We start from the raw sequence: 12,563 nt of genomic DNA, 5'->3' as shown, positions 1-12,563 counted from the left end.
TGCTAGACTCCCCTTTAAAACTAAGAGCCCAACTACTGTAATTTTTAACTTACCACCCCTATCATATTTGATTTATAAATGCTAGAAAAACACTTCACACGAAAAATATATAATTTAAGATTACTGTATTTCCTTACAAGAGGAATGTTTTAACAAATTTTACAGGTGTCAATCAACCTTTGTTCGAATTGGGCACACATCAAATCTAGCATTTTGGGAGTTTTATTTTGGAAGTGAACTTTTAACTATCAATACAAATGCCAAGATACTACACAAAACATCCACAGGAACTTTTTTCATCTTTTTTTGAATGTTCACAAACATTTCCTACATAATCCAACATACAACAGAGAAATGGTACATCTTTTTCTTTCAGTTTGCATACAATGGAAAAACAAGAATATATATATATATTTTACAAAGTTTAACTAATAGACACTACCAAGCTGACAATTTAAGTCTATACGTGAGAAATTATCTAGTAAAAAATAATCAGAATTTATTTAGCATCAGTCACTTCCATAACCAAGTATTATTCTGATTAATAAAACTTGCTGCCATTAGGCTTCTGGTATATACTTATACCAACTACTCCATATCTGTTGTATTGCTCCCCACCTTGGTTCTTCACAATTACAAACAGAAAATCGTTGCAAAGTAGGGGCAAGCATTTGCAAAAACAAACAAAAATCCCCAGCTTATTATAAGCATGAATGTGTGGTGGAATTTCCTCCCAAGCAATGGACTTTCAAATCACTTAAGAAATCACCAGAACTTAATGTGTCAAGATACTTTGCCTAAGTCCAAGAAGAGATGCATTTATTTATATCCAACAGAGGACTGAAAATTAAACTTAGTGTTTAGTTTGGGGGCAGGTTGGGGGGAATTCAGCCATTTGAAAAATGACCGTCTTAAAAAAAAAATGACCACCAAAAATAGGTTCACTAAATTTATTTTAAAAATCATAAAACGTTTCTTACAAAAGAGCATTACATTCTGCACACTGCTCTGAATAGATGCCAGGGACATATGGACTATTGTTACTTTCCCTCCCTGTCCCACCCCCCCCCAAATGTTACAGTGATCACAAAGTAAAGTGTTCACAATAATTACATGGGGGGATTTTTTTTTAAACCACCAACAATGAACAAAAATTAAAATTCACTCACTCTGCTGCTGTTTCAAAATTTCAATGTTAGTTTTTGCACACCCTCCCCCACCCCCCAACCCTGTTTGTAAGGAACTAAAACATTACATCTGGTGAACAGCAAAGATTTCACTACACCTCAAATGCAGAACACCTATGAAGCAGAGGAATGTTGGCTTTTTAAACAGAAGCAGATAAAAAAAAAAAGATGCAGGACTCCTTCAGTTCTTCACTAGTCTTAGAAAAACTTTCCAGAATACTGCTTCACACTATAAAAAAGAAAAAATATCTTGCATTAGAATCCTTCAACATCTGCATACTGCTTCACACTATAAAAGAAAAGAAAAAAAAGTACGAATTAGAATTTTTGTTCTTAACATCTTAATCAACATTAAGACAATTTCAATGCTAAATTAAAATGATAAACATGTCCATTACACAGAGATAAGAATTAAAATATTAGCAATTACAAATTAGAGCAATGTAAAACCCAAGAAAAAAGATTAACAGTAAATCAGACATTAGTAAGCAGAATTAAAATCAAAAGTTGTTAATATTTGGTAGAAAAGACAAAGAAATGTCAGTTAAGGTGTGAAATGCTGCATTTTACAGCACCAATCATTTGTCCTGTAGAGGCATGGCCTGTGCCATATGGCAGACTGTGATTTGTTGTCGATTTAGTTATCTAAAAACAACAAAATCACTAGTCTTCCACACAGAACTAGACCAACATCCACTGAAATCTTCTATATTTTCTACAGGCTCTGTATAATTTATAACAAGTGGTTTTGGCAGCAGTTTTCACCAGAGAAATGAGAAGTTTGCTTGGTTAAGGCTTCTTCCAGCAAGATTAGTATTGAATGTCTTCTTTTTTTAGTAAGAAAGCAGAAGAAAATTAAAGCAAAGCTATTAGAATGTTTAGAAGTTAGGTCCCCAAAAGGTTGAGACACCATGGCTTCTAAAAAGAAAAATCAGTTGAGAAGAGAAGCTTTTTAAGGTTTTAGTATGTTTAGGCTAACATAAAGCTAAACAAACTGACCTGTTCTGCAGCAAGTACTGTGCATTTTGTATCTGGTCCTGTGTTCCTGTAATGGTAATGATCCGGTCTTCGGACCCTTCTAAAGGCTCATCAATTTTGATCGACGCTCCTGACTCATGACGGATTTGTTTAATCCGCTGACCACCTTTGCCAATAATAGATCCAGCCAGCTGAAAAGTTTTAAAAACAAGTGTTTATTATATACTTTCGAAGTATTATCCTGTATGTTCAGTGACCATCAAGAGTATTAACTTTGTACAACATATTGACTATGCTGTGCTAATTTAATGCCCCACACTAGTCAAGGTCTGAATTACAATGTAGTTACATCACCCATAGGCACTTCCTTTAATAAATGAACCAGGGGCTCAGAACCCTCCTAACTGCTTTTTAATGGTACTGAACATCTTTTGACAAGGCTTAAACTGGAGAATGACACCTCAGCTGAAGTCCTTGAAACACAATTTTAATCCTAAAATGGAATATTTTTGTTAAAACCTTTTATTAAAAGCCAGGGAACTTAAAATGACTTACTAAATGTCCCTTATAATATTAAAGATACTTACATCTTTGGGAATAGTTACTTGTGTAGTAATAATAGGTCCACCAAGATCACCATATGAGCCACGACCCCCTGCATAGGAATAATCTGATTTAAATAATGAGTATTAAGTTCATTTACAAAGCATGAAATAATATTTGATTTCACAAAGAAGAAAACTTACCATATCCAGAGCCACCCTAAAAACAGAACAGAAAAAAATAGAGAATTACTTCGCCTTCAAAACTTCAGGTGTTTTAACATTAAATCCCCTAGAGTTTAGGAAAGCAAAGTCCTCCCATATCTTCCCTAGTAAGTAAATTTCAAAGACAATCCTCAGGGGAAGAAAAACCATTCAGGTACACAGTATCCCAAGAAACAAAAATGTTATATGGGGGGAAATAAAACACTTATCGATGAGTAAACGAGAATGTTAAAATTATTAGTGACATGAGTAATAAACACCCATGATACTCAACCTGTGGTTCATAAGCCATCTGCCACTCTGATGGGCTCCATGTATCTATTGCAGAGTCCCAGGTTTCATCAGCACTGAAACCAACCTGTGTTAGAGATAAAACTATTAATACGAACCTGCACTATATTTGTCTGAATCACCATTTTTATACGACCAATTACTATTTCACATCTCTTTATACACTGGCAGTAATCAGGTATTTTGGGGGAAACAAAGATGGAACAAGTCTTAATATCCCAGCAAACACCCAAAACAATGATTTAAGTGGCTATCTACAAAAGCCCGTTTGTAAGACAAAATTCCTCAGTTAATAATCTTGAACAAAATCTTAGCTATCCGACTTTAAGACCCCTTTTAGCACTCATAAATATATTGATGAAATATCAAAGTTCTTACCATGCCATCATAACGGTCTCCAGGTCTTCCTCTTCTGTCATAGGCCATTAGATCTCTGCAAGCATAGTACTTGTTGTAATCTCAGCTGGTCACACATATCAAATAAAAACCTACCCCCTCTACCCATAAAGTGCAGCTTCTTGTATGTTAATGTGTGGATGAAAGAAACTTACCCCCCTCTAGGTGGTGGTGGTGGAGGAAGAGGAAGATTCCGAGCTCTGCTACCACCCCGGCCACCTCGTCCAGGAGGAGGTGGAGGAGGTCCTCGACGAGGGCTCATATCATCATAATCTCTTCTGGATGGAGGCATGGGACGCCCACCCCGACCAGGAGGCATTCTGTCAAAACCACCTCTTCCCCGCATGGGAAATCCCACAGGACGTCCACGGCGGTCATCAAACATCATTGTAAAACCACCATAATCATAGGTTTCATCGTAAAAATTGGGATCATAAGGCTGAGCACGTCCTTTAATGGGAGACTGAAACAAAAACATAGCAACTTTATAGACTGAGGAAAAAGCCTTAGTTCACACCAAACATTCTTTTAACAAACAGAACATTTCAAGCCCTTTGTATTTATCCTGGGAGGTACTCGAGATAGGGATAGGAATATATGCAAAGATAGGAAGAATTTTAAAAAAGCATTTCTGTTGAGTTTCAAACAAAAAAAATTGAGTTTTACTGCTTGCGAGGTAAGGATTAACAGCTTTATTTTACCCTTAGAGCTTAAGTAACAGACTACAAACCCCTTTCACATTTCACAATGGGGATTATGAAGAAGTGACCACCCCAAGGGCTGAGGGGATCGGTATCCTGGGTATGCAGTGTAGTACTATAGAGGAACCATAGAAACTTCTTTTGAAGGACCAACGGCTATTAAAAACCTCACCAACAATGTAAAGACAACTCTCCAGATTCTCCCAAAGTATTTCTAAGTTAAAGTGATAGCTAAAAGCAGGGTGATAGAAAATTGTTAGGTGAAGTAAGAGTAAAAGTAAAAGCCATTTGTCTAAATGTTCTCAAAGTACTTTTGAACAAGACATCTCTTTTACAAAATTAAGCGCAAATAAAATAAAGCGTTCTGAAGGTACCTCTGATATAAGATCAAGGATGATCTTTATGCACTCTACAACCCTATCAGGTTTTCCTCCAATAAGAACGACTCTGTCAGTGGATTGAGGACAACATTCCTGGAAAAGCTTGATTGTTGTCTGAGTGTTCTGTAACAGATTTACAAAAAAAGCAGCATTAATCAATCATTGATCAATCAGAAAAAAGGAAATGCAGTACAAAACAATGTCCAGGTTTAGACAGATTTCATTTGTATTTCAGTAAAATTTCCCCCCATATAAAAAGCTTGTTAGTAACACTAGGACTTTGTACGATAATTTTTTGGCAAAATAACTTGTATAGCATGGGCAGGCCTTTCTGTCATATTTTAATTAGCAAACTAGATAAACTTAAGGGAGGAAACTCAAAAAGGGGAATGAGAGAAGCCCACGGAACCAAATCCACATAAAAAGCTATTTTCTAGTAATATGGCAGGAAAAAAGAAAACTATCACTTTACCTCTCGAAGTTCTTTGATTTTAGCACCTTTGACCCCAATAATTCCTCCTGCCAGACTCTGATGAATCAACAGTCTCAACTCGCAGTCAAAGTCGCTTCCTTTATAGTGTTGGTACTGCGGAGGGAGAGTTATAAAATTTTAGTCCCAAATCAAGGATTCCCCAAGAATACACACTTATCTGCTATAAGCATACCAATATACTGTTGCAGTGAGCAACCTGAATTTATATTTCAATAACTTTACCAGTTATGTGCTTATTATCCTCAATAGCCAGGCCCAAAAAGGACATTCTGCACCACCTTAAAAAACTATTTTATTTTCAGGTCCTGCAACACCATACCCACACTGCAGCCATTTAGCATGTCGCTGTTACCACAAAATTATTATTAACATTCAAATAACACCATAATAAAAATGACTGCAAAGCACTTTGCAAATGTAGTTAATTCCCACTGCAGCATGGAGCAGGGTCAACAGTGAGTTGTAAGACCATTCATTTATCATGTTTTTAAGCCTTTTTTCTATAGAGATGGGAAAAGTACGCTATGTTGAAAATAAAATTGATCCTATGGGCCAGGCTCCATACTTCAGTGGGGTTCAATGGCACTATGACATACATTTAAGCATTCCACAGCATCAGATTCGAGCGGGAGCTGGCTGGTTGCAGTGGGTGATGGCAACTGCAGGCCCTGAAAGTAGAAAAATAAGAGTAATAGGTTAAGTGTCTAGTGTGATCAGGCTATTGTCGCATATATTGGTAAAGCTACTACAACATATTTCACATCTATATCATTAAATAACAAGAAACTGCTTATCTATATTAAGAATCAACATACATTGCTTTTCTCTATACACCTAGTAAATAAATTATTACATAAAATTTAAAAATCCTTGAACTAAATCAAACACAGTCCTTTCTGACAGTCCCACAATCATTATTCTAACTCAAAACCTCTAAAACTAAAGCCCATAAAACATATGCTAAACCTCATGAAAGTGTATGGCCACAGGTAGTTCCTATCTACTCCAGTGGCTAGACTACATTTTCAAACAAGTTATGTGGGTATAATAACCCTGCACCTTAAGTGGCAGAGTGCAACACATTGCTGCTACAAAACTGTTATAGCCAATGTCTCTCCACCTCCCCCATTTTGCCTCATTAAAACATCCATTAAGCACCCCCCAACTGCCAAATACATTTTAAAAATGAGCCTACCTCTTCCAAGGTAGGGATGATTTTCTTCAGAATTTCTCCAATTGTTTCAATATCAGCACTGATACTCAATATGCTGTCAAACATCACAAATACCAGATAGTACAAAAAAAAGGTGGAAAAGAAAAATGAGTTTTGTGGTCATCACCAGTAGTCAAACAACTTTTACAGAGAAGAACATACAATTATTTAATCCTCCCCATTTAAAGTAGCCTATTTATACATTTTTCACATGCATTTTGTTTTATGCCCAATACAAACATGGTAACATTATTAGGAGACTTGCAGAGAGACAGAGAATGGGCTCTTGGAAGGGCTCAGATTAAGTGGGCAATAAATTGACCAGAACTGAAGCAGAGTTGAATACTTATGTTCCCCGCCACCACTAAGTTAATTAAGGATACCCTCGCTGTTACATTGGTAAAACTGGCACACCTTCTCTTAGGCAAAGTGGGGGAATATGCAAGTGGTGAACATTATATTTGGAGTAAGGTTATGAATACCAGTTAGAAATTAGATCACTAATGGGCTCTGCAAGAAAACAAATACAAATGCGAGACAAAAACAAAGACAACACAAATGAGAAGTGAAGGAAAGTGAACCAGAGTTAGCATTTCATCAGAAAAAATTATGAACAGGCAATGTTGGGAAGCAAGGTGGGCCACAAAGACAGAGCGAGAGACTATTTCGGTAACAATTTGATTTACAATGCAGCAAATATGCAACACTTGAAGCTGTGCTCCTTCCATCGAAATAAAATTAGTGGATCGTTTGGGTGGGCAACTCACGGTAAAAGTTCAGTGACAAAAAGACTTAATGGGGAAAATAAGACAGAAACTTGAAAAACAATACACCGTCTAAAGGGGATACTATTTAATTATATAAAAGGCAGGTAATAAAATACATTTCTCTCTTTCTAATCAGGCAGTGAGGCATAAACTGTTGGGACATACCGCTCGGGGCCACTGCTGTCTGGGACTGAAACACTGGCATTGTACTGCATTGGTCATTGGCGTTCGTGGATGTTGGCATTGGGCATGGGCATTCAATCAGAAGTTGTCAAGTATGGTACCCGTTTGGCAACGAGCACATTTTTGGGCATAGCCAACCAGGGTTTTCACATGGGCGTTCAGGGGCGGATGGGCCAACGTCATGGTGGGCAACGCAGGGGTAAGTCGATCCAGTACATGGGCAACGGAGATATATGGCCAAAAAAACAAGGAGAGGGAAAAGGGGGAAAAGCAATAAATTTTAATTTAATACAAACTATACTCATACTCTCAATTAATGAAACAAGCTTAAGTTGTTCTGAAGACTAACACAATAATGGACTTCTCTATATCTGACTGTGGCTTAACATTTAAGGACCTTTAATGATGGTACTTTTTTTTTTTTAAACAAACAATGTTTCAGTAGCAGGCTGGCTCATGAGGGTAGACACAAAACCTGTCATGACTCGAATTCTTGAGGAAATGGGGAAATTATTAACCCAGATAATTATATAGAACATCTGGATTAAAAGGAAAGAGGTTTATAAAAGACAAAACAAAAATTCCCACACCACCAAAAACCCTAACTGTTAAAAGACTGGTTTCCTGGAGATTTAAAAACGCACTCCTAGATCCTAACAGGCAAGTTTGTAAAATTTAAACAATTTTTCAAGTTCAGTTTACAGTAATCAAGAGGAACATACAAAGATCTGTGACCAAGAGAGAAATGAAAAAATACCAAATAAGTATTCAACACAGTTATTATTTGCCTCAACTTTAGCAAGGAAACATCAAGAGTGTGTACATGAGAAAAAAAATTTAGGAAATCTGGTGTACCCAAGTCCTATAAATATGCTCACTTCTGGTGATACCAACATTTAATGTGTCTAATCACAAGAGTCAACCCACTATAAAATATGAAGACTCAAAACAAATCATCGGCATTGACAAATGGCTTCCCAGTTGTAAGATTAAGTGCCTACTCTATTCTTTACCCATATCTTAATCATGCAACCTTAATTTCTTTGTGCTCCATGTGCAAGCTGTTAAAGAACAGATGGGCAAATTGGAAAAAAAAAAGGGAATAAAAAATTTGGAGTTTAATCAGCCACCTGCAATGGTTTTCAGTAATACTGTACTTGATTCATACACGGGAAATGGTACAAATTAAGGAGTTTTATATTGTTATTTCTAATTAAGATGTTATCTTGCTTGAAGGTGAATAATTTGGTGTAAAGTTATTAGAAAGGGAGGTTTAATATAGACCACCCCCTGCTCAATCTGGGCGTTGTTAAATCAGGAATGTCAAACCTTGAAAATCATCTATGTAACCAATTATTATAAAAGGCTTGAATCTAGACTATTAAATGATTTCTATGATGCAATTCTTTAATCCTACAAACACATAAACTGAAGCTTCCTGTGTAGTAGTTTAAACTCTTTAATACTTACGTCTGTACGGAGAGCCTTAATATTCTTGCCTCCTTTTCCAATCACTGCCCCAGCATTCTGGAGAAAATAAAAAGAAACTTATTTTGTCTTTTTCTAGAATTATGGTGTCTTCCTACACTCTTAAGATTTTAGCCAAACAAACACCACACATGTCTAACCTCTTTTTTGGTTATAGAGATGAAAATCTATCTGGGGATGTCAAGACCATCAGGTTAGCAAAAACTAAAGAGTCTATGTGCTTTAGGGACTAAACACCAAGGCAGAGCTTTGAAATACTCAGAACATAGTCTAAAACTGAAGCAATAGCACTAACTTTACAATGCCTTTCTTCAAGCCAATTAAATAATTTAAATGCTAGTAGGTACTTTCACATTGTGAGGCGTATTATCAGTCAGGTAAACTGCCAACCAGGATGTTTTCTAATGAATTCACAATGTAATCAGACACAATCTTTAATCCATTAATGCTTTAAGGATCATCCACACCCATCTCCTAGTTCAGCCCTGTAGTAGGCTCACTAAGTTAAGGGCTTTCTTTTTAATTGTTGGCAAAATAACACAATTACCATAACCTAGAAAGTCTGTTTAGGAAAAGCCACACAAATCTTTTATATTTTGCAGGCTGTAAGCTTTTGCAAGCTTCCCATAAGGTTCAATCAGAACTCTTCTTAATTCCTACTTAAGAACCACTTTCAAAGTTTCAAGAATAAAATTTATACCTTGCTCTGAAGCAGAATGCGTAATTCAACCATCTCATCAGTGTTTCTAGATCTTTTAAAAGCTTGTTCCTCTTCCATATCTTCAGCAGGGCGTTTACCTAAAATTTAACAGTTCAAATTTCAGAAAGCACCAGCATCTTCAAGGAAGGGTATGTTTAATTACATTTCAATTTTAACCTACAGATTAGAGAAACTTTAAGTCCACTGTTTAAAGGGATTTGTTGCTAATCTTAGGTATGTTTTAAAAAGGCCAAAGGCACTGGTTCTTGGACTTTTAAGCATGAATTTAAGCACTCCATTCCAAATGGTTTTCCAAACACAAGATATTGTGACAACACTTCAAAGGATAAGAAACTTCAAAATGCAAGAAAAATATTAGTTTTACATTTACTGGCTTTCTTTTAATCAGTTTACAGTTACCTATGCAAATGAGTTACTTCTGGTTCATAAATATACGCTCAGATATAACTGACAGAGATCTCAAATTAAACATACAAAGTAATAATGAAATTAACAGAACACCAACAAGAATAAAATTGTTAAAATGTCTTCTCACCAAATTCGCCATTGGTTTCGGTGTTGGGAAAGGTTTCCTCTGGCTGTTCAGTTTCCATTTTCTTGTATTAAAGGGACACACCAATCTGTTGAAAAATAAAGAGGCTAGTACAATTGGTTTATTGAAAAGTAAGCTGTGCATCTTGCTAAATGTTAAAAACAAGGGAAAGTAATGACTGTTTCTAGAACATACCAGTTATTAAATATATCCTTGCAGGGCAGAACTGAAGTGTTCTGGGCGGGACCAACTGACACCCTAGTGCTGCAGTAGCCTATAAAAACCAACACAAATCAGTTTTGCTTTTTTGGTTATTACTGAATACTAATCAACACCAATTTGAACACAACAAACAAAAGATCTATTTCTAAAACTTGCTTCTTTGTTTTAGGGTCTTAAACTTCCAAATGATTGCCTTCAAACACAAAAACACAAGCCAAAAGACCGTATCTGATTCTTTTGTAAAAGGAAAAACACATTTTTAGCCTTTGGATCAAGTCCCACCACAGCAATTAGTTACTTTATATGATAAATACAACGAAAACTAGACACACGTAGGGCATATCGATAAACCCATGAGTCTCACTATTGTTCCCGAAAAATATAAATTTATAAAAAAATATACAAGATTTTTACATTGGGATTTTAAACCGCTTTTGGGTTTCTTTCCATTGGTGACTTGAAAAACTACCTTCTGAAATCTTTAAAGTTTACAAATACAAAAGCGAATTCAAGTCATACCCAACCGGCAGGTCGATAAACCTGCAAAGCTGATACAGGAGCACACCAAACTGCTAATACTACTCGACTATCCTACAGAACCCCTGAACACCAACACCATCACTAGCGAGTTATTTTACATTACGTTAAAAGCGGTATAACCTCACAATTATACCTCCAACACCACACTGGCGATAGGACTGCAAACAGCCTTTTAGTTCCCCTCTCATGACTGGCAAAAAGCGGCGACCTGCGGCCCCCAGGAATAGCTGAACAGCTTAGAGCTAAAAATCAAGGCCATATTTACGCCTTCCACTCTTCCAATGACCAACTGAAACGCTAACCTGGCCCATCACTCAGTTAAATACTGAGGTGTGGTGGAACATTTGGGTAAAGTGGTTTAACGACCGCAAGCTCTATTTATGAAAATAAACAAGTATCCTTCAGGTCCTTCAATCACTGTTTCTCAGACCGTGAAAATCGCTAAGTACATGCGTGGCCAGCCGAGCGCAAACATGCCGTTCTCTCTCCAACGCCCGAGACACAGGGATCGGCAACGGCCCAACAACAGGAGTTGAAAAAGCTCCCGAGGCGAGAGCACCAGCGCCGCACCTCTCCTCACCCGGATCCGACAGGAAATGGCGGCCCGCGTAATGGCGACTACGTGCTACTAGGCGGAGCCGAGCGCGGACCCCCCCCCTCCCCCACCCACCACGCGGTCCCGAGACCTCGTCCCCCGCGCCCTCCCCCCACCGCGGGAGAGACAAAGCAACTGTGGCAGCCCCGACCCTTTCAGCTCGCCCGTTCCCGCGTCGGGCCCAGGCCGGGAGCGCCCAAGTGCGCCGGGACCCACACAAAGAGAGCGGCATTCTCTACCGCCCTCGGGGCCCGCCCGCCGACCCCCTCTCCTTCCCACAAGACCTAGTTCCCAACACTACAAAACTGCACCTCATCCCACCGTCACAAGCCTCACGACTCCCCGAAGCCACCAGTACCGCAGCGCAGACTGCAAACATACGCTCAGGGAAATGGCGGAGGTGGGGGGAGGGGAAACCCGGCAACGTTCCATCCCAGAACAGGCCAACCACCAAGCAGCCCCAACCGCCTCCCTCAAGTGGAGAAACTGGTCTCCGGCCCTCGCCCCCACGCGCCGCTCGCCCAGCCCCATTCCTCACCGGGAAAGGCTACCGTCCCTATGCCGCCGCGCCGCCTCAGCCGGTCACAGCTAGACAGAGAACGAACGTAGGCCCCCACCGCCCTCCCCGCGCTCTCCTACCCCGCCGCCGGGCCCGATAGGCTGCCCCAGCTACAGTGGTGGCGCGAGGGCGAAGCGATTGGCCCAAGGCCGCGTCAATCAAGGCGCTGGAGGAGGCGACAGCCCCGCCTCCCGCCGGCGCCTCCCTTCAGGCTGTAAGGCCGCTAAGGGCCCGAGAAAAACCAGACTTGGAAAAAGTCAGCGCAGCCTTTAGGGAGGCCAAACCCCTGCCCGAACCCATAATACCCAAGCCCCAATAACCCTAGTTACCTATGGGCCGCAAATAACCGGGAAGTAGGGAAGACGTCGACGTAGGTGCAGCAGAGAAACAGAGGATAATGGCGCCTGCAGTGCTTTCGCCCGTAGAGCCCTCCTCCTTTCTCGTTCGCGCACTCACTAGCTGGGGGGAGGGGGGAACCTCTCGCGAGAACTAAAGGCTGTCCAGTTCACGCGCACAGGGAGGGGGCGGGTGAAGGGGCGTCTTCGGGGCC

The 12,563-nt window shown here is 39.4% G+C and overlaps 1 protein-coding gene across 5 annotated transcripts; it reads right to left on the bottom strand.

The window, feature by feature from the left end:
* Nucleotides 1–936: 936 nt before the first annotated feature.
* On the bottom strand, nucleotides 937–12,470 carry HNRNPK (heterogeneous nuclear ribonucleoprotein K). Of its 5 annotated transcripts, none has more exons than XM_065878361.1 (17): nucleotides 12,343–12,470; nucleotides 10,293–10,371; nucleotides 10,101–10,185; nucleotides 9,545–9,642; nucleotides 8,827–8,883; nucleotides 7,339–7,382; nucleotides 6,389–6,461; nucleotides 5,790–5,861; nucleotides 5,173–5,286; nucleotides 4,695–4,823; nucleotides 3,775–4,082; nucleotides 3,602–3,656; nucleotides 3,207–3,290; nucleotides 2,912–2,927; nucleotides 2,753–2,835; nucleotides 2,187–2,356; nucleotides 937–1,476 (listed from the first exon to the last, which is right to left on the bottom strand). In XM_065878361.1, the coding sequence occupies exons 3-17, from the start codon at nucleotides 10,156–10,158 to the stop codon at nucleotides 1,443–1,445; spliced, it is 1,395 nt and encodes a 464-aa protein (XP_065734433.1). In that variant the 5' UTR covers nucleotides 10,159–10,185; nucleotides 10,293–10,371; nucleotides 12,343–12,470; the 3' UTR covers nucleotides 937–1,442. The 5 variants fall into 5 exon arrangements, with proteins under 5 accessions (XP_065734433.1, XP_065734435.1, XP_065734436.1 ...); XM_065878363.1 differs by having other exon boundaries at nucleotides 937–1,416; nucleotides 12,343–12,454; XM_065878364.1 differs by lacking the exon at nucleotides 10,293–10,371 and having other exon boundaries at nucleotides 937–1,416.
* Nucleotides 12,471–12,563: the final 93 nt, after the last annotated feature.

Source organism: Phocoena phocoena, chromosome 6, assembly GCF_963924675.1.
Source record: "Phocoena phocoena chromosome 6, mPhoPho1.1, whole genome shotgun sequence".
NCBI classification, from domain to species: Eukaryota; Metazoa; Chordata; class Mammalia; order Artiodactyla; family Phocoenidae; genus Phocoena; species Phocoena phocoena.
Note: the sequence above shows the minus strand (reverse complement) of the source record. Positions and strands in the feature narration are given on the sequence as shown.